At 40.8% G+C, this 21750-nt stretch overlaps 1 protein-coding gene across 3 annotated transcripts; it reads right to left on the bottom strand.

The window, feature by feature from the left end:
- Positions 1 to 1940: 1940 nt before the first annotated feature.
- Positions 1941 to 21168, bottom strand: naca (nascent polypeptide associated complex subunit alpha). Of its 3 annotated transcripts, XM_059955811.1 has the most exons (10): positions 21027 to 21168; positions 19230 to 19301; positions 13185 to 13283; positions 8902 to 10896; positions 7704 to 7789; positions 5292 to 5369; positions 4865 to 5011; positions 4444 to 4572; positions 2240 to 2362; positions 1941 to 2058 (listed from the first exon to the last, which is right to left on the bottom strand). In XM_059955811.1, the coding sequence occupies exons 2-10, from the start codon at positions 19297 to 19299 to the stop codon at positions 2044 to 2046; spliced, it is 2742 nt and encodes a 913-aa protein (XP_059811794.1). In that variant the 5' UTR covers positions 19300 to 19301; positions 21027 to 21168; the 3' UTR covers positions 1941 to 2043. The 3 variants fall into 3 exon arrangements, with proteins under 3 accessions (XP_059811794.1, XP_059811795.1, XP_059811796.1); XM_059955812.1 differs by lacking the exon at positions 8902 to 10896; XM_059955813.1 differs by lacking the exons at positions 8902 to 10896; positions 13185 to 13283.
- Between the last annotated feature and the right edge of the window lie 582 nt (positions 21169 to 21750).

The following is a 21750-nucleotide window of genomic DNA, read 5'->3' as shown; positions in this document are numbered from 1 at the left end:
TGACCACTTTGTGAAGCTCTGTGATCCATTTGCAGGGTGACCAAGTTTCCTGTTGCCTGCCATTTCAAATTTTCATCCTTTCCATTTCTCTCTGACCTGCGGCTTCCAACCCCATCACAAAGTCCAAAGCAAAATCAGGACACCTGCTCTTCCATTTGGGCTTTTTGCAGTTTGCAGGACTCGTTATCAAATTCTCGTTTCCTTTCTTTCTCTGCATCAGAGCTGGCGACTTATAACTGCAACTTACCTGATTGCGATGTTCACCATTTGTTCCCCTCCAACACAACTTGACCTGCTGTATTGGGAGGAAAAATCTATCAAACTCTTAACTGCCCCATTAACAACATAACCCCACAACAATCCTGGCCCAACCTACCAGATATTCTATGTATTATACATCCCTCCCCCATCTTTGCAGCCTTAGAACTTTCCCTCATTTAGATGAAGTTTCTTCAACCTGAAAAATTAAGCCTTTCTTTTCACAGATGCTGCCAGACTTACTGTTTCCATTGCATTTTCCCCCCAGATTTCCAGCTCCGATGTTCTTTTATCAGCATTCAACACAAGGAAATCACAGTTTAATGTACAAGATTTGAAGTCAGTGTTAGGTCATTTGATAACTAGATGTCACAGTGAAAATGAATGGCAGTTTAAAACTGAAGCATTTGCTGGTAGATTGCTCAAAGTGTCAAAGATAAAGCAACTTTGATACCTGAATTCAGCTCTGTACTGAACTCAAATTGGTTGAAGCTTGTGATCGAAGGAAGAATTTAACTTTTTTGCGCCATGCAGCTACTAGAAATGTGTCATGCACTCTCCATTTGCAGGCTTCCCAAAGTTCATTAGCTTGAATTTTTTCAACCGTTTGCATTTACAATCAAACATCAAACTCATTAATCTGCAACCATGAAATGGATCCATTTTGTTTAAGAGAGTGTGCATTTTTCGAACAGACCACCCTTCACAAACCTAGTTCAGTAGTAAAAACTGCAACAATGCTACTTCAGATCACTTGCCTTTGGTTGGCTGGTTTTCCCTAACTAGCTAAAGGTAAATAGGTTAATAGATCTGGCATATCAAAACCACCTCCACACAGAAAATAAAACTTCCAGCTACTTAATGTAATAAAAAATTTACACATTATTCATTGCATAGCTCAATATCCATTCCAATAGTATCCAAGTGCATCTGGTTGGTGATCTGCAAATCACTGTGTCCAGAGATTGAAGAGCAAATGTTTTCATAAATGTTCTGTCAAGTTCCAGTCACCTTCAGTTTATTTCATAATGTGATACAAATGTGGTATATAGTTATGCCTTCAAGACCTCAAAAGAGGTGTTTATGACAGGGACCAAACATTTAAGCCAAACTGAATGGTATTATTAACAGACACCAAAGGGTCCAATTCCATAAGCTTCCTTGAAATGGCAACACAGGTCGATAGGTAAAAATTTTAATGGGAATTTTTGGGCAAGGTTAGTTTGTTGTTTCTTTTTTAAAATTTGCAATATTGGGAATGCACTGCCAGAAATGGTGAAATTCGATACCATTTGAGGTATTAGAACAGACAAGCAAGACATCGGATAGTGCTAATGTGGGCAAACAGTTGGCATGGACAGTGGGATAAAAAGGCCTGAAATGAACAATTCTATGACTAATGGGTACACCCAATGTGATGTGAGAATCAACACACATGTTTAACACCAGTGTTCATTTTATTTCAACTCATTGTTAAAACTGGAAGGCAATTGATAATGATACGTGCAGTCCATAAATAGCAACAGGAACAATGCCGCAGTGGTGCTTTAAAGACTTGCAAAGCATCAGACTGTAACACCTGGGAAGTTCATTCTCAAAGAATTGAAGCAAATGAGGTACCAGCTTAAAGATGAACCTTTGCTGGGATCTAAACATATATTCGGAGATCACTCTAAACAAAATTTACTATTTCAAGCCACATTTTTATTTCAGGTTTATTTATATAAATGGTACAAATGTACTGATGCTGCACCAAAATGCTGATACCCACTTATTTCCTGAAGCTTACATCGTCAACTCCTGCAAAAAAAAATCAAAAAGTTATTAAAATCAGACAACATTCAACAGCCAACCACAAACTTAATAACTATGTCTAGTGTTGCAAGTTCAGACAAAAGCAACAAAAGTTTAAATGAAATCAGCTTTACAACTTCCTCTCCCCATTTCATACTATAAGAGAGGGATAAAAAACAGAACATACCATAATAGCATTTACAATATCATTGTTGTTATTTTTCAATGCACGGACAGCCTTAGCCCTAGACACATTGGCTTGGGACATGACCAATTCTATGTCCTTGACCTCCACACCAGTTTCATCAACCTGAAAGAAATGCAAAAAAATGAATTTACTCTTTCTTCCAACACATATATCCTGCCATCTAGACCAGGGATCCCAACTTTTTATATGCCTTAAGCTCAAGGGGTCAAGCAAGGGGTACATGGACCCCAGGTTGGGAGCACCTGATCTAGACTCAACTCACACCACTTCCATTACCAGACCAGGAAAATAAACCTGCAATGTGCATTCATCTTTCTGATTGAGTGTCAATGGGCTGTTTCAAACAAAAACATGGGCAATGACAAAAATTAAAAGATTCCTGGCTCTATTTAGGAGTTTTAATTCAAATTGTATAACTCGGGTTTAATATTAGAGTCAACCATTTTCACCTGTGGTGTGTGGTCAAGGCATTGGACTAGCGATCTGAAGGTCATGAGTTCGAGCCCCAGCTGAGGCAGCGTGTTGTGTCCTTGAGCAAGACACTTAACCACACACGGAGGAATCTGCAGATGCTGGAAATTCAATCAACACACACAAAATGCTGGTGAAACGCAGCAGGCCAGGCAGCATCTATAGGAAGCACTGTTGACATTTCAGGCCAAGACCCTTCGTCAGGACTCAACCACACGCTGCTCCAGTCTACCCAGCTGAAAATGGCTACCAGCAAAGATGCTGGGGGTTAACCTCGTGATAGACTGGCACCCTATCGGTGGGGGGGGGGGAGTCTCATACTCTGTCTCTTCACGCCACAGAAACCGGCACAAGCAGTGGCCTGATGAGATAAGACTCGGGTCAGACTTTAACCAACTTTCACCTACAAAATCACCATGATTCCAAGATGGTGGCACGACACAGCTTGCAGCGGCCACTCCTGAGCTGATTATCTGTTATTTGTGAAGTGGGGTGCTGTGCGCAATCATAATCGATTGAAAATGAATGTGGAAGCATGGAGGAACATCTGGAAATCTCCAGGAAGACCTTCTTTGTTGCTGCTGCGGTCTGGGACTCTGCTGGGAAGAGCAGGCCCCCAGTCCTCGGGGTCACGTTGATGATGGCCGTCTTAATACGCTCGGCAGAGGATGGTGCTTGGAGAAGCTGTGCCGGAGGGGGTGGTCGTCGGCTCGGAGGTTCGACGGACTCGGAGTCCGCTGTGGTCAGGTTGCTTTTGGTGTGTGCTGCGTCTGCAAGACTGGTTTCGACGAAGCTTTCATTGTCTGCTGCGTCTGCGAGGCTGAGTCGGGCGGCACCTTGGAAGTCCATAGCAGGGGTATTTCCTTCTGCCGCTGGCGGGGGATGGTGAGTCTGTCGGGAGCCTGGGGACTTGTGGAAACTATGTGGTGATTTCTTTTGAAATTATAGTCCTTTAACATCTTTGGACTATTTTTACTGTGCCCATAGTCTATTTTTATCAATTATGTTATTGTTTTCACTGTTGTAACTATGCGGTTTTGTTCAGGTCTTGTAGCTTTAGTTTTTGGTCTTGTTTGTCTGGTGGATTTGGAGCTCCTTTCCGGGGAACGCGCTAAGACGGTAGTGTGATATTAATACATAGCAGCCTCTCCGGACTCTGGATTGGGGATTGCCAAACGTTATGTGGATTTTCTGGTGTAGTCTGTTTTGTCATATGCTTTTGTGATATCATTCTGGAGGAACGTTGTCTCATTTTTTAACTGCATTGCATTTATGGTTTCTAAATGACAATAAACTGAATCTGAAATTAATAGAAAAATACTTGTATTCCTTATCATTTACTGGAGCCCAAGACAACTATTGGGCCAGTTTTACTAGCATGACACCCATCTGGGAGTTCATTAATGATTTCAAGTCGCATAGATTAAGGTAACAACTACCCAATTACTATAGACTAACAATCCACTCACCCAACATAAGCAATGTGGGCGAGAAAAAGCCAACCGCATCAATTTCAGTGGCATGTGAGTAGCATCAATTCCCATGGCAAACTATTCAATCACATAGCAATCACCTAGATGAAATTGCTGGAAAGCTCAAGAGTACCAATAAAACCAACCATTGCAATAAGTTGGTAAAAATTAGTTAGTGCTGTTCTAAGCTGCATAACTTTAAGGACTGCAGTGTTTTGGATATCAAACTCAAAAGTATACCTCCTCTTCTTCGCTCTCCTCCTGTACAGTTGGAGTCTGTGTGTTTTCTTGTATATTGGCAACAGATTCTCCCTGTACCTTGAATTTCTCGGCAGCAGCTAGCTGAGCTTGTTGAGATAAATCCTCAATCTAGGTACAAGCACAAAATAAAAGTTCAAAGCTTCCATTGCAAACAACCATTTTCACCAAATATCAAAAAAAAACACTGCTGCAAAAAGATTTCAAATTTCAAACAATATATTCTGAACTAGCACTGGTACAAATAAAACTGATCATGAGGAAATAAAACTAGGAAAGCAGCTGCAGCACAGGGTAATTTTGATAGATCACCTTGTCATCAACAAGGCGTAGTCACATTTTGTTTATTTGAAAACACCTTTCTTGCAATTTACTGGTAAACTTAGATCACATTTGTATTTACCTTAGCTTCACCGAAAACAATATAGGTATCTGATGCTGGGCTCTTGTAGACATCTGGCTTTGTGATGACAAACAGTATGTTTTTTGATTTTCTTATTGTAACCCTTGTCACTCCAGTAACCTGGCGAAGACCTAGTTTTGACATTGCCTGCAAAGAAAAGGATAACCTTCAGGAAGTTCTATTTATATATACAATTTAATAAAACCTCCTGTGGAGAGATTACTGTGTAACGTTTTAGCCATCCAGTTTGTTTCAAATGCAACAAAGGCCGCAAATACTTAGCTAGGCTTTGAAACCCTCACTAACGCACATTAAACACCAAACATCAGAAAAATTTACCACTAACCTATATTTGAACAGAATGCAGGCTGACACTGCTTCAACTTAAGTAAACTGCAAACTTCAGCACCAAAAAAAAATTACTTACTTTTCGTGCTTTCTTTTCACTTCTGCTCTGTTTTGCTTTGCTAACTGGCTCTTCATCAATTTCAGCCGCTGCTGCAAGCTTCAAGAGAAAAAGAAAGATAATTAAGTCACTTGGTACAATAAGCAGAAACCTAAAAAAAATATAAACTCTATACATCAGTTTCGATACAGTGATAGTTAAGTGACTTTGCATTGGTGACAATTCTAAATGATCTGCAGAGATACCAGCATTATCAATCCAAGAGTTACCTTAGCTAGGCGCTACCTACGCTGAAAATGGCAAATTGTCAACAGGATTATAACCTTGTTATTCACATCCACAACACTCCAACATCATATGCAGCATGGAATTCCCTCCAAGGTATTATATTCCAACGACATCCAATTTTGCCATATTAAAATTATGCTCCAGTACTCCACACACCAATCTCAAAATTAAGATGGGTTTAAACTCAAATAATTGCACACAGATTGTGTCCAAGGGACTGTCAAATCCACTATCTTATTTAAAGTGGGTTTTAATATTCAAGTTTAACTTGGTTAACCAATTATGCACATTACCCTAAGGAATCTAATTGGAGAACATTAAATTTGGACTTGTTAATGACCCGTAGCAAAAATGAAACAGCAGAGCTGGTTAGTTTCAATACAACTGCCTAAAAGGCAGTAAGTTTTCAAGTGCAATGCTGAAGCTTCCACCCCAACAAAAAAAAATGGCAAGAGCTGGGAAATGGGAGTCAGTCTTGTAGACAGATTCTGGTTGCTGAGGGAGGGGTGCCGGGGACAGATATGAAACTCGAAGATGTGAGTGTTGCAATTATGCGCACAACTTGCTCAAATATTCCTCCATTTTCTAAGCAACAATTCACTGCCCAGATCATGGGGTTGTTTGGTCTCAAGCCAATACACATGGAATCTTATCCTCAGATTTCATACCTCCTTCAAAAGCAGAGGCAGCAAAATAACTTCCATTGCTACTTCACACAAAGGAAACTGGCACACTTGACTCATGTCCAACCTTTATTTATATAGCAATATACACATCTCTTGCACAGTACAGTAGAAAACATATTATTGAACCTCTTCAAATGTTTCCATCCAGATGCAAGCTTTTATTGAAATCTCAAAATACTGTTTGCTTATAATATACACAGAGATCCATTAAAATATGAAGTTAATGCTGAAGTTGGATGGATGACAGTGGTTGAAACTGAAACAGGAGTGGCCAGTGTTCACATTGTCACCAATTCCCTGTTTTTATTATGAAACTAGGTGAAAACAAGCAATTCACAAAGAACTGCTTTTTGTCCAAGCGGAGATTGTTGAAAAATTAACCATATCCCAGTACAAACCAAAGCCTTCAAAAGAACTAGGCAACTAAAGCTACATAATAGAATCATGCTTTAAGAATCTAGACTCTGAGCCCAATTCTACAAGAGAAAAAAATTTCACAAGTAAATAGGTACAAAGTTAGTAGGTTAATTGCCTCCAACGTGTGAGTGGCAGAACCTGAGTGAGTGGATGGGGACGAGGGGAATGTGTGGAGAATAAAAATTGAGTTAATGTATGCAAGTATAGACTTGGTGATTTGAAAAGCCTATTTGCATAGTGAGATTAAGACAATACGTCATAGGATTCCTAAAGCCATTTCCATCCTTCCAACATAACTGTGGCTGATCTTCCATCTCAAACATTGTTCAGTCCCATGCTCATAACTCTTTAAACTCAGATTCCTTCAGCATCTGAAAATCTGCTCATCTTAGTCCTGAATGCAATCAATGGCCAATATCCTCAACGCAGAGAATTAATTACCACCCAGTAAGAAATTACAGTGATGTGATTATACTAGAGAATGCAGATTCACAGCATGTTGCTTGGATTGAATGACTTTAGTTATGGGAATATTCGATTGGCTGGATTTGGTTTCCCTGGAACAAAGGGGGCTAAGGGACAACCTGACAGAAATCTGTAAGATCATGATGGGCAAAGATAGTATATTATCTTTCTCCTCAGTGTGGTAATAAAACCTAGAAACCACAAGTTTAAGGTGAAAGGAAGGAATTTTAATATGGTCTCAGGAGCAAGTTCCTTTAAACAAAAAGTGGCTGATATATCTGATCTTCAATGCTGTCAACCCTGCCTCTAAATGAGGTTAATGAACAGAAGACTAGTCCACTCAATCTCTGCCACCCCAGGAAGCAGGCTCATGAATTGTTATCGGACTCTATTTTCTGAAGGCGGGTAAATTTTTACATAAACTGGTAAAGGTGGGGATGGTTGCAAGTAGACAGCACCCCAAAATGCCTAAACTGCTGAAAGATAAGAACAGTGGGAAGGACTCTATACAGTGAAATCTGTTTGCCTTTTGAAGCAGTTTTTATAATGGTTATTATTTACATATTTGCAGACACACCTGAGCTTGCTGTGTTGCTGACTGCGTTGTATCCTGTTCTTCCAGTTCTGGTACCGATTCATCGCTGTCCGATTCTGTCCCAGACCCTATAAAATGTCACACATTTAATACACGGCTCTGCACAGTGCAGCTTTGTGGGATTTTTAGCGGTTTGCAAAAAACGTGCTATTTCTGGGGAAAGTGAGGGACACCATTTTAGGTCATTACCATAATGCAGCCATGCCAACCAAGGTTGAGAAAGTGTAAACCTGTGCAATAAAGCTTGCTCAATGGATTTAAAAAGGTGGATTAAGATTTATCTATTTTTATATAGCCATAAGCACAAAACCTGAAAACAAACATGGTTTAAAAAAAACCTTCGTGGCAGTTTTTTTAAAAAACCTTCAAATGTTATTTACAAGGAGGAAAAACACCCAGATTCTTCAATGCTAAGCCGGTATAGCTTTCACACCATGCAGTAAAAGATTTCAAGGTTAGCGTGAATATCCTTGGTACCAGATTACGGCACTAATTTCAAGGCTCCATTCTCATACCTGTAATGCTGATCCTGGTGTAGAAAATAGGCAAATAAAATTTGCAATATATACACTGGCGTTTGGGTGCCCCTTTTTTAGTTTTAGCATGTGAGGCAAAGTGTTAATGCAATTAGTGTACTACAAACCTTTCAAAACCAGTTCAGTCAAGTTAAATCCTTGTTTCTTGTGAAATATAAGTGAAGAAAACAAAATGGTGGACTTCACACTGTCATTAGTACACAAGCTTTAAACACCCTCTGGTCATGGTTGAAATGTGTACATCATTGACCTGTCCCAAAACGAGACAGCAATTCTACAATACAGGTCACAACTGATGCATTTCCTTCCAAGACAACTGGAAACAAAATGTAATTACAGCCCATCTTTTCCCTTGACCGAGTTAGAAATTGGGATTTATGATTAGAATTTCCTGGTGAATAAGTTTATAACAACAGTACAGATTTCAAACCACACAGTTTCCCCTTGCCGTAGGACAGGCTAACCTTAAGCTTTCCCATTCTGGAGGGTAATACATATTTCAAGAAAACATTCCATTAAGAGCACAAGTGCATCACTTAAAGGTTAGCCTTTCCCAAGTGTGAAATTTATTGAGTCTTTACTTCAAGTGCACAGTTCAACTAAGCAGGACACCAGTACATGCACACCTCAACCAAACTAAATACCCTCATCATTTTGCTTCACCGCTTCCTTTCCAGTCAGAGCAATCTTGGGAACTGCCTTCTCAACAACAGTTGGGGCAGGAGCTTCACAGGGGGGAGTCTTGTTGATAGCAGGAATCAAAGGAGGCATCTCGTCATCGTCATCAATTTGGACAGAAGAAGACAATTCAGGGGATGGGGTAGTGAGTTGAACAGAGGCAGGTGGGAGAATGAGAGATGCAGGAAATTCAGTGACAGGTCTAGATTCTGAAGACAAAGAAAGTTCAGTGGATGTAGGTCCCTCAACAGATGAGTAATCAGAAACAGGTATAGAGGGTGGCAACTCAGTGGCAGCGTGCAGAGGCGGCTGAAGCTGTGAATTTGCAGGAGGATCAAAAGGCAGAAGCGAGTCAGAAGTGTGAGCAATTTGGGTAGATAAAGCTAGCTCAGAAACCAGGGGTTGAGGCTCTGAAGAGGGCAAGTCTAAAGACTGAAGGAGCTGAGCTGGTAGGACTGTTGTCAGTGACTGCTTGAGAGTAGCCTCATTGGCACAGAGCGCGTCTTGACACACAGTAAAATCAGAATCGTCGGAAGGCTTTTCAGGAAAAGAAAGGGGCACAATATCACGTGGTTCAGTTGCCGCAAGTGCAACTGGAGACTCAGCTGCTGCCATTTCTGGAGGACTGGAGGGCAAGGGCATCTGGACCATTGCCACTTTACTGGAGAGCACAGGAAGCTGCACAGCTTTGTCTGCAGTGAGCACAGACACTTGATCACCAATTCCATCAGTGGGCACAGGTTCATCAACAACAGTATCAGCTTCAGGGAAAGACAACTTAGCTGGAGTGATAACACTATCATCAGGCAAAGGCACAGGGGTTGTAGGTACAGCAGCTACATCAGACGAAAGCTTCGCAGCCACGTCAGTTGTAACTTGTGCATCAGATGAAAGTAGCTGAAGGGCATTTGCAGGTAGCACAGGAGAGGTAGCTATAGCAGAGTCACATGGAGAAGGTCCGGAGCTGGCAGTTACAGAGTCATGAGGGTCAGAAACTGAAGGTGGATGGGCAGTGGCAGCAACTGAATTGGTGGTCAAAGTGGCAACAGGAGTAACAGGGTCAACTAATGCTGGACTATCAGCACCATTATCAGCAGGGAACACCATGGTAGCAGATGAAGACAGTTCTTCTTGAATGGCAATTGCTAAAGGCTGCCCAAGGATGGATGAAACAGGCTGGTCAGCAACTGAATCCATTTGATCAACTGTGACAGCTGGGGGCACAGCAGTGGCAGTACCACTGCAGGAAGCTAGAGCATCAGGGGTGACCTCTTCATTTTTCACAGACCCAGGCAGACTTCCCTCCAATTCAGCCAAAACCTCACTGTTAATGGGAGAATCAGTGGACAAGTGCGACTGATCACTGCTGGAGCCATCAACCACTTCAGCTGATGTTATACCAGCAGGTGCTGCAGGGGCAGGCTCAGGCTCAGGGACAAGGTTAGTGTTAGCAACAACAGCATCAGCTGGGGGCGGTCTCACGTCAGAATCTACTTCAGTGGTCAAAGAAACTGCATTGTGAGAAGGTGATAACTCAGATTGTCTGCCAAATTGGTCACCCCCCGAACTTGACTGATCAACAGTGGGAACAACAGCTGGATCAGCCGACAATTGCTCAATGGAAGTAGCAACCGTATTAGATGAAGGCAGCCCACTGATATCAGTCAAGTCAGGAGATGAGGATTGTTGACTGGCAGCAGGACAAGGTAGCACCTCAGTAGAAACAACAGAAGACAGAGGGAGCTCTGAAGGAGATTGGACAAGAGGTAGCACATTAGCAGACAGTAGGGATGAAGGTGTATTGCTGATTGTTTGGAGAGATGGAAGCTGAAGATCAGGGTCATGCAAGTCAGTAGCAGCTGAAAGCTCCATCTTACTGGTACCGCTGGATTCACTTTCAGCCTGCGTGTACTCACTGGCTGAGGAAACCGATTCATGCTCAGAACTGGTTTCAATAGCAGCTGTTGAAGATAACCAAAGATAAACCATCAATATGAAGCAGAAAGAGAACTGTCACTAGGACTTCAAATCACAAGTGCATTTAAGATTAAATGTTACATTAAGCTCTGCAGTGCAGAAAAACTGATTCAACCCAAATGATCTATGGTTATTTGGATTTCCACAGCAATCTTCACTCATCCTACACATCCCTTATGTACTTTCACACTGCTGTTTAACTAAGCCATTCTACTACTCATTCTCAAACTACTTGATAGAAGTTTCTCTCAAATAACTCACTGAATATTATTAGTGATAAGAGTTATGGTCTTCCCTGAAATAGAATTAAATGTTTTCAAGGTCAATAACTGACTAAAGCTCCTAGTCCTACTTGACAGCTACAGCTTCAAACCCAATTATCAACCTTTTGTCACCATCTTCCTCACGTTACCAGAACTGCACAACACTGAGATCTGAAGTTCAACATGCTTACTTTGGAATTCTCTCCTTCAATAAATGAAACTCATTGCCTGTGTTTCTTGGGTAGCTTTGAAGCTGCACCATTACTTGTATCTACCCCTAGATCCCTTTGTTTCTCTACCCATTAAGACACTCAAGAACAGGGGTCACTTCTATTAGCCAACACATCTACTTGAAATTGTATTTCTGTATTTACATCTAGTATCCCAAACCACCCCAATCCCATTCCAAAACCAAATTCTCTTGCTATTTTTGTAATTTAATTTCATCTTTGATCTGTTTTCTTTAAAGTTAGAATAAGTGCTAATTTACTGAATACAAGATTCTGAAGTGGCAGTTTCTGTTATTAAGAAGAGCCCAATCAGGGGATGTTGTTACATTTACAATTGTTTAAAAGTGAAATCCATAGAAATTGTTTCTCAGAGGACAATGAATCCATGGAGTTCACCATCCTGAAGGATTGTGGAAGGAATTAAAAAGGAAGGCAAATTTTAAAGACCAGAGAATTTAGAAGGATGGGGAAAGACAGAGTTGAAGCTTGGGGTAGGTCAACCACGATTATACTGAACAGCAGGGCTGGCTTAAGATGTCTACTAATGACTGACCAAAGTTTGTTATCTCATTAACTATTAGCATATGTGGGAGGCTTATTTAGTGTTGTGCAGGTTACACAAAATGGTCGTTGTTGATAGTTAAAAGATGGTCTTCGGTTACAGAATGATAAATGATCAGCTAGCAAGCTACGTGGAACAATGAAGAGGGAATTTAATCCTGACAAGTGCAAGTTTGGATGACCAGGACATGCACTAGGAATGGTAGAACCCTAAGGAGTATAAAAAAAGACTCCAGTTCTGCCAAAGAACCTTGGCCCAAAATGGCAACTGTAACCCCCCCCCCACCCCCAAAAATGCTGAGTCCTGCCAGCATTTTGTATGTTGCATGGAAAAAGACCTTGCTGTGCAAATAAAAGGACTACTGCAGGTGAAAGCACAGATAGATATGGTGGTATACAGAATACTTGTATTCAATGCCTTAGCAAATAAATGCAGGAGCATTGACATCATTGCATAACCTTATAAAATATTAGTCTACAGCTAGAGTAGTGTATGTAGTTTAGAAAATTATTGCACTAGAGTGACTGCTGGATGTTATGTGATACAGACTGGGGTTCTACTTGGGAGTAGACGGGCCTGAGGAGGAAACCTTTAGTGATGTACAAAATTATGAGTAGTCAGGCGGATAGTAAGAAACAAGTCTAAAAATAGAGAAGACACTGTAGATTTAAGGCAATAGGGGAATCCAAAAAAAAAATTCCCTTTCCCATCTCCCAGAGGGTATTTGCATCCTGGCATGCACTCCCCAAACTGCAGCTAGATACTCTTATTTAAAAGATATTTTAGATAAATCCTTGAATCACTAAGGCATAAAAGGTGATTGAGCAAGTAGTGATAATTGGGATTAATGATGGGGCGGGGGGGGGGGGGGAAGGAGGGCTCTTCTGCCATGTGACAAATCTTTTTTCAACTTTCCCAAAATAAACTGATCACTCCACCAAACCCTTTAAAAGCACATTGTTGGTCCAACACTACATTAACCTAGGGATAGCAGTTGACTCAAGTCTTACAACTGATCTGTGACTGAAAGGTAAACTAATTTTGGGACAGTGGAAGCAGAACAGGCTAGATTTAGGAATTTTAGACCATGTAATCCTAAATCACCACCCACTACACATAAATGGTCATAACAGAATATTCAAGTGCACAATAAAGTTGTTAGCAGCACTGCAAATTTCAGATCACTGTTAGTAAGAGATCATCCATGATCAGTCTACCTGCAGTTTGAACAGGCTTCTCAGGAGAAACGGGGGATACAGGTGCTTGGACTGCAACAGGCACACCTGGAGCTTCTGAGGCAGGAGCACCAGACCCGGCTAGAAATTTGAGCAACAATGTGAGTTACAGACAAAACAAATGCAAATCCAGTCTTAAACCCAGAACTTTACATATACTCATACATACAGCCAGCAATTCAGAATTAACTGACACTTCATGAGTTAACAGGTGTAAGTAATTTCTATCTGGTTTTATAAATACTTGATAAACCTACTCAAATGCGAAAAAAAACCCTCTAAATCTAAATTTGACAGGGCATTGAAAATACAAATGGGCCAACAGTGACTTCTAGTCTACACTTATTTGTGCCTAAACCAGTTATTTTCAAGGCTGCTCAGAGGAAAACAGCTTTCATTTCTATCCAAGTGTGATGATTTGGTGACCACAGATGTACCTGAAAACCAAATACAAACTTTCATTAAACTGAAGCAGATTGTAGACTCACAGTTGGACTCTCCCAGCAACCCCCATAAAGAAGACCACTCTTTCAACTCCCTAGACCAATTTGATCATCTCAACATTGAGGGAGATAAATGGAACAAATCCCAGCCTGAGCAACCCTTCCCTAAGTTACAAACTCTGTTCTAGCATCTATTGTCTTCTAGAGTCCTTTTCAATTCAATGTAGAGAAATTAGTTTGCAACAGAAAATAAACATTTTTTCATTATTCAATAGCCTATATTCATTCCACTTATAGGTTTTATTCAAAGTGAAATAGATGCATTAAAGCAAACTTAGACATTTACTTTCAACTGAACTCAGGCTTAAAAGACAGAATACACTCCACAGGATAAACCTGCAAATGTTAAGAGTACTGGAAATGCACAAGTCAAGAAAGTTCTTTGTAACAGTGTACTGACAAGAAAATTTACATAAATCAAATGAGCAGAATGTGCATATTTCTTTCACCCAAATTGAAATGAGGATGTTCCACATTATACAAACTTTGGGCGTCAACAGATACGGTTACCCTTTAAACGCAAAATTGATAAAATTTTGATAAGCAGTGCAAGATCACATCCAGTTAGCTGATGTGTGTTCCATTCCAATAGAAACAGTAACTTTTCTTTTTACCCCTCTATTAATGTTGCAATTGTTGGACTTAGTCCCAACACAGGAAATACTTTAAAGATTGCTTCTAGTCCTGAGTTAGTAACATTTCAAAATAAGGCATTTCACCACTATTTCCCCTCTCCATTGCAGTACTGTACAATTTCAAGTTTACCACTCAAATGGAGATTGGGGGTTAATTTGCCATATTTTACTTCAAACTCTGCCAACAACTAATCCAAAGACAAGAAGGTATGCTGAAGTTGGCACAGTGCCCTGTAAGTAAAAATTTGAGTACTCAATCCTGAAATACATCCGATACACCCACAGGTAGATCATGCACACCAACTTGACATGCACCACCAACACAACTGCAATCAAACCCCACCTACTTTCAATCATTCTGGGGCAGCCCATGGCAGATTGTTTGGCTATCAGAAGTCTTTCTGATCACATTTTGAAGGAGTGTCATTTCATGACCTTTCAGCAAGTGGTAAAAATAGATGACGGAGTAAGTAGGAGTAGAGCTTAAAACTCAATTCTTTTGAGCACTAAGATCTTGTTGTAACCTTGAATTTACAATCTACACACAATTGATCATCCTCAACCACAAACTGAACTTCTAAGTATTAAGAATAATACATGGAAAATATTTCCCCTCTCCCGAGGTACAGCCATCCAAACCAACCAGGCAATTATATCAACCCCAAATGTAGTTTTCAATTCCTCCAAAATTAACTGCACACCACTTAAGTATATTTACATTTTTTTTACATAACAGACCAAAAGCATTGTAGCAGAAGCATCATTCATGTCGCAAGGGGGAGAAAAACACTAGGTGGAAGTACAGAATGCAGAATTACTTTTCTGCAGTCTACTTATTTAGCCTGATAGTTAAGTTTTCCTCAATGCATAAGCAATTAATATTCACAAATCTTGAGTAAACCGAGGCAGTATTTTATACCAGTTCCCATAGAAATACAGGTGCCCCCCATTTCTCGAACGTTCGCTTTACGACACCTCGCTGTTATGAAAGACCTACATTAGTTACCTGTTTTCGCTAACAGAAGGTGTTTTCACTGTTACAAAAAGGCAGCGTGCGCACCGAGCAGCCAAGTTCCTCTCCTGGAACTGCATTCTAGCCGGCATTGCTTAAACACATGCCTGTGAGCATCTGTGCTTTATGTCCATTTATTTTGTGCATCCGTTAGCAAGTTGAGTTCTAAGGTAACGGAAAAGCCTAAAAGAGCTTGTAAGGATGTTACACTTAGCCTAAAACTAGACATAATTAAGCATTTCAATCGTGGTGAAAGAAGTAAGGAAAGAAGTGAGTTTGGCTAAGGAGGCTGGGTTTGTGGAAGTTGACGAAGATGATGTTGAAGAGGTTTTGGCATCCCATGACCAAGAACTGACAGATGAAGAGCTGAAGAAGAGGAAAGGATAACAATTGAAACCGAACGCAGTAGCGAAAGGCCTGAAAGCGAAGTCATCCAGGAACTGAACGTGAAGCAATTGTGTGAGATTTTCCCCGCGATTGACAATGCTGCAATGATTGCAGCAAAGTATGACTTTAATTTTGAAAGGGTACATAGGTTTAGGGCATATTTACAGGATGGTTTGAGTGCTTACAAAGCACTGTATGACAGAAAAATGTGCGAGGCTAAGTAGTCATTTCTCAAGCCTTCCACATCAGATGACAAACCTCGACATCGAGGCAGGTAGACATCGGTGACCTGCCTGCATTGATGGAAACAGGCGAAGATGAGGCGACACCCCAGCCTCCTCTACTTCCCACCACCCCAACCTCCAACGACTCAGCCTAACACACCATCATCAGTGTGCTCACTGTCTTCCCGATTCTAGTAAGTGAAACTACACTGGATGTACATTATTTCTACTTTATATAGGCTGTGTATTTTTATATGTTACTTGGTATGATTTGGCAGCTTCATAGCTTAAAGGTCACTGGAAAGAGTGCTTCTGCCAAGAGCGCTTGCACCAAGTGTTTTTGCCCCAAGTGCGCCTGTGCTGACTGTTTCTGCCGAGAGCGCTTGCGTGAGATTTTTGCTACGCTACAGTGCTACAGCAATGATCGCAGAGAAGTATTCCTACTTTATATAGGCTGTGTATTTATCAGATCATTCCTGCTTTTACTATACATTATTATTTTTTTTTAGGCTTTATGTGTTATTTGGCATGATATTGCAGGTTATTTTTTGGGTCTGCGAATGCTCGCAAATTTTCCCCATATAAATAAATGGTAATTGCTTCTTCACTTTACGACATTCTGGCTTACGAACCGTTTCGTAGGAACGCTCTACCTTCGGATGGCGGGGGAAACCTGTAAGAGCAAACACTTAAGTATCAAAATGAAACCAATTGCATTGTTTTACACCATCTAGCTGCTGCAGTTACTGTTGTAATGTTTTCATCTGAATTCTTTCCTGAAGTATTGCTCAGAGCCTTAATTGACTTCTCAGGAGATGAGATGATTTTGACTTGTGACGTATTTACTTTGCGCAAACTTTGCTGCAAATGCTAATGCAACTTTTAAGTATAGGTGCTGAGTTTTAGGAAAAGTGCTTTTGAACACTGGGCAATATACACTGAAATTCAAGCAAGCAAGCATTCCAACGTTGTAGCTTGTTTTGTGCACACTGTCTGCTGCAAGCGCAAGGAAACATTTTGAAATTGTTAGCAATGTTATATGGCTTTAGGACATATAACCCTGAGAAGAGAGGTTTTCTAATGCACTCTTGCTTTATTTTGCGCATACTAGCCAATCTTTAACAAGGTGACTGCAATTTCATTGTGGTCAGGATGCAAGTTGCACTCAGTATATCCTGATAGAAAAATGGTTTTTAAACGCAAGTGCTTCTCTTTATTACGAAATTGTAGTTTAAGTTGGTTATACTTCTGTAATAAAAACATGGATTGCGAACTTTAATAGCTTTTATGTACTGAAAGCTAATGTAACTGACACAAGTCAGACATGCCCTCCTGCTGATGTACCTTCTGAAAAGAAAAATCATATTAAAAAATTATCACATAACAGTAGTTTTAATGTAGGATTTTAGCAAGCCACTACATTTTCTGCCCAGTCAGAACCTACAGGTTATAGCATTAACAGACATGCAGGCTCCTGAGACACAGCATTCTCAGTGGTGGCCTCCAATAGGGAAACTTCCATTTGCTATCTCAGTAACAGCTGTATTAGCAGCCGGAGTAATTTCACTCAAAGCAGTACATTCTCCCGTAGGGGCAGGGGAAGTGTTGGCACCCTTGTGATCTTCAGCTGTATAGGATTTGTACCATACTGAAAGCAGTCAACAAAGCCAAAACTGTTTAGGCGTGGAAGTCATCCTACCTTGTGCCTTAAGCAAAGAGGAAGAGGCTGCTGGAATCCCAACACCCAGGATCATCACGTGCCAATTACAGTAAGTCAGTTAAACAATCTAGAGCTCTGAAACTCATTATTTTGCTATACCAAGTGTGGAAAACCCCAAAGGCCAACCGTACAACATATAGGGGGCAAAGCTATACTTGCATTCTTGCTCATCCGAGAGGTATTACATTGCATAAAGCTCACAGCTGCCCGGTTACAAAAAACAAAGTCAACTCATTAAAATTGTGCTGGCTTCCAAAATTGATCAATTTGAAAAAACACCCAGAGGCATTTCAATTTGATAAACTGCATCTTGAAGCCCAGCAGCTTACTTTCAACACTATGAAATCCAAGTGGTCGATGTGGAATCTTTCAGTCCTTCACCTTATTGACTCATTAATTCTAGCATAGGGCTAGCAAACAAGTTTTGTTTACAGCATGTACAAATAGTAACCTTAAGCCCTAGTTTCTTAAAAAGATAAAGCATCCTATTAGCAATCCTGATTAAAACACATTGCTTACATTTTAACCTAGAATTCCAAAACAGCATAAAGACTGCACTCACTGCTCAACCTCCTTAACCCCAACAAAATGTTTCATGCATCAGTATTCAAGGCTTGGACAGAATGCAACTGCTTCCATTTTGTACCCCAATATGCCGTGCTGCGGTTCCACAGCTATGTGTAACAAAAGAACTCTGTAGCAGTTAGCAAAGCAATGCAATGGAATGCCCTTTGTTTGCTGCTTGGTAATCCCAAACAGCTTTGAGCTGAACAAAGAATCTGAAAAGCCAGCAGCCAGTAATGGATGCTAGTTTTCATCAATAATAGGAATAAGTTTGTCTAGAGGGAATTTGCCTGTAAATGAAAAAACAAATTTGATAAATTTGTTCCTTTAGAACCAGCTGAAAATACCTATGTAAGAAATTGCTGATATTGTGTGCTACATTGAATCATTTCTTTGGATTAATGGGCTAACGAGCAAGTCACCTTAATGTATAAATGCTCTCCTTACCATCAATGTGGCAAGTTGGAAGGGACACAACAGGGTGCCAGGCAGCTCCAGAACATCAATATAAAAGTCACAACTCCCAAAGAATTAATAGACTCCCTGAGTTACTCAATTTCAGATCAAACAATAACCCTGCAGTACAAAGAACAAACCGAGATCTTTTTCCACAGGAACTGGGCCAAATCACAATATTAACCATACAAAGTCACTTAAGCGATGAAGGCCCAATCTTGGAAGCATGGATTGGCAGTCCACTATTTTCACTTATTCTAAAAGCAGGGTACCAAATAAACTAAGCCACATTTTGGAAATGATGCCAAAGAGGGGGGAACAATGCAAAATTAGATCCAGGATGAGCCAGATATTAAAAATGCTTGACAAAGGTCACAAATGCTCTGGAATAAACATAGGGTGACTTAGAAATTAATGTATCAAACCTTGATCACTGCTCAAAAGGACCCAAATGAACCCAAAAGACAGCAGGGACAGGTGATGTCCAAAAATAAGGATCCTTATCATGCAATTGACAAATACAAACCTGTTTCAGCCTGGGGCTGCTGCATTTCTTGCTCTGTGGCAGGAACGGTTTCTGTGGCTTCACCGGGCATTTCTAGACAGAAAAATATCCATTGGTTAGGAATAACACATATACCATTAATCAAGAGCGTTCACAGAAAGCCTGGTTGTGCTGAAGATGCAGCCTTTGAAATAAACTCACTGGTAAGCGAGAGGGGTGGGGGGAGAAGAGAATGCTTCATATAGAAGCACCGCGTTAAATACACTAAGACAATGACTTTGTAAGTGGAAAATACATGCAGATCCATGTGCAATATCCTTCAAAATCTGTTGCAAATTTACAGCTCAAGCTTGCCGAATTTAAGGCTGGTGGGTGAATAATACAACACCAGGGCCAAATTTGCTATCTCATCCACAATCTGAAGCATGAGTTATATAAAAAAAACACCCATGTCAATCAAATGGGATCTTTCTTGAACCTGCTTCAATTACGTCAAAAGGTACATACCAAGTCAAAAGATGCTGATAAAATAAGATAGCATTAAGTTCAGAAATAACAAACTGCTGGAAACACAGACCAGGTAGCAACAGTAAAAAGAGAAACATTTAAGGTTGATGACCTTAGGTCAAAACAAAAGGTCTGTTACTTGAAGTAACTTCTCACAGACGTTGTCTATCCTGCCGAGTGTTTCTAGCATTCTGATTTAATATTTTCAGATTAAAAAAAATTCAACATAAAAGTCTTCACCCTGGCTTGGTCAACCTTTTCTACAATATCAAATCCCCATCACAGTTCGCCTTTGTTCCAAGCTCTGACATTTTTCGGGACATACAGAAACAGAATTCACATGCAAATTAAGCAAGTGGGAAAGGTACAGGAAAGAGGAACAGTAATTCCAAGTATTATTCTACTTATGGTTGTTGAAAATCACCTTGGCAGCTACTGGATTGGATACAAACTCAAGAGTTTTCTTACTCAAATGAATACTCAGTTTAAAGGCCAATTCATCAGTAACATGCAAATATAGAAGTGCATGAAAGTCATGATAAATGCAATGCCTTAATCACATGACAAACTTGACTATAATTCAATCAGTTCACATTATACTTCAAGGGTGAAGTAATGTTGGCTTACAAATCATGTAAGACTTTGTTATTTAGGAAGAACACATTATACATAAACAGGACCAATAAGGCTTTACATTCTTAAAGTTTGACTAGAATTAACAAAAATAAAGATGCAATTGTAGAATCTGAAGATGATGCATTGCCTGTAAAAGACAAAATAGTCTAGAAGTCAGAAAGACACGCAAGTGTAAAACGCAAGTCTAAACTGAACAGTATGAAAGGACAGGATAATAGGAGGGGGAGATCACAAAAATGGGTACAAAGGAAATAAACAGTTTAGACACTTTACAAAATAGCATTCCAATACACCGACAGAAAAGGCCGAGACAACTTTTCGCGGCCTACCTCCACACGTTCAAACATGCAGAACTGTTCAAAGGTAAATAACCCATTACACAAAGCATGCCCTCAAACAGAAAATTCAGACCAAAGTGCTTGACAGTCGGTTTGCTTTTCAGCCGCGCTACGCGTTAAACCGCCCCTCCCGGGTCACCACGAGATCGCCTTCACCATCTCCCCTTCAGCCCCACACATTTCTTTTAATCTGCCCCCCAAGATTTAGCCACTTCTCCCAATAAATTTTTCAACCATTGCGATCGCCAAGTTCTCCATTCCCACCTAATGCGAGATTTAAGACTGCTGAAAGCAAACAACTCAGAAGATGGAGGTGGATTTCCTACAGAACACTTACTGCCTCAGTTATTCAGATTCAAGATGGCTGGGAAAAGAGGAAGGCGGGTTCTCACACAGATGTTACAAAAAGGTCGCGTGTCCGCTTCCGGGCCCTCCACAGGATTTGAAGTCCCGCCCTCCGCGACTACCGATTAGTTAACATTCTGGTTTTAAGGCTGATTTATACTTGTGCGTCACAACGACGCCGTAGTATGACGTGCACCTCCCCAGAAAAGTAAAGGCTGTGCGTAGGCCTACGCCGTAACCCCGATTTTCACTTCTGCGTCGCTCTACGCCGTAGCGAGCATGCGTTGGTGTGCGCCAAAACGCGAGTTGGCGGTGGGGTTTCCATGCCACTGTGTTGAGTTTCTTCGTGAGAGACATGGACGAGGAAACGCATTTCAAACGCTTTCGCACGTCGGCAGGTAGATTTGGTTAATCTATTTCGGATCGGTGTGCGCACTGCCTACAAACATGGCGGAAAGAAGCGACCGGAAATGCGATGCTACCAAGCGGACCAATCACCGTTGCTGCGGACTACGTCGCCGCGACGCGTGAGTTATTGATGGGAAAGGTAAAGGGCTGAAGAAGGGGGATAGAGAACGGGTTCCAGAGGGAGGTGATGGGTAGGTGAGGAGCAGACAAGGGGTGAGAAAGGAAGTAGAATAGGGAATATAAAACGAATGAAGGATGAAGGGGAGAAATTACTGGAAGCTTGGAGAAATGGTTGTTCATGCAGTTAG

This window comes from Hypanus sabinus, chromosome X1 (assembly GCF_030144855.1).
Source record: "Hypanus sabinus isolate sHypSab1 chromosome X1, sHypSab1.hap1, whole genome shotgun sequence".
NCBI classification, from domain to species: Eukaryota; Metazoa; Chordata; class Chondrichthyes; order Myliobatiformes; family Dasyatidae; genus Hypanus; species Hypanus sabinus.
Note: the sequence above shows the minus strand (reverse complement) of the source record. Positions and strands in the feature narration are given on the sequence as shown.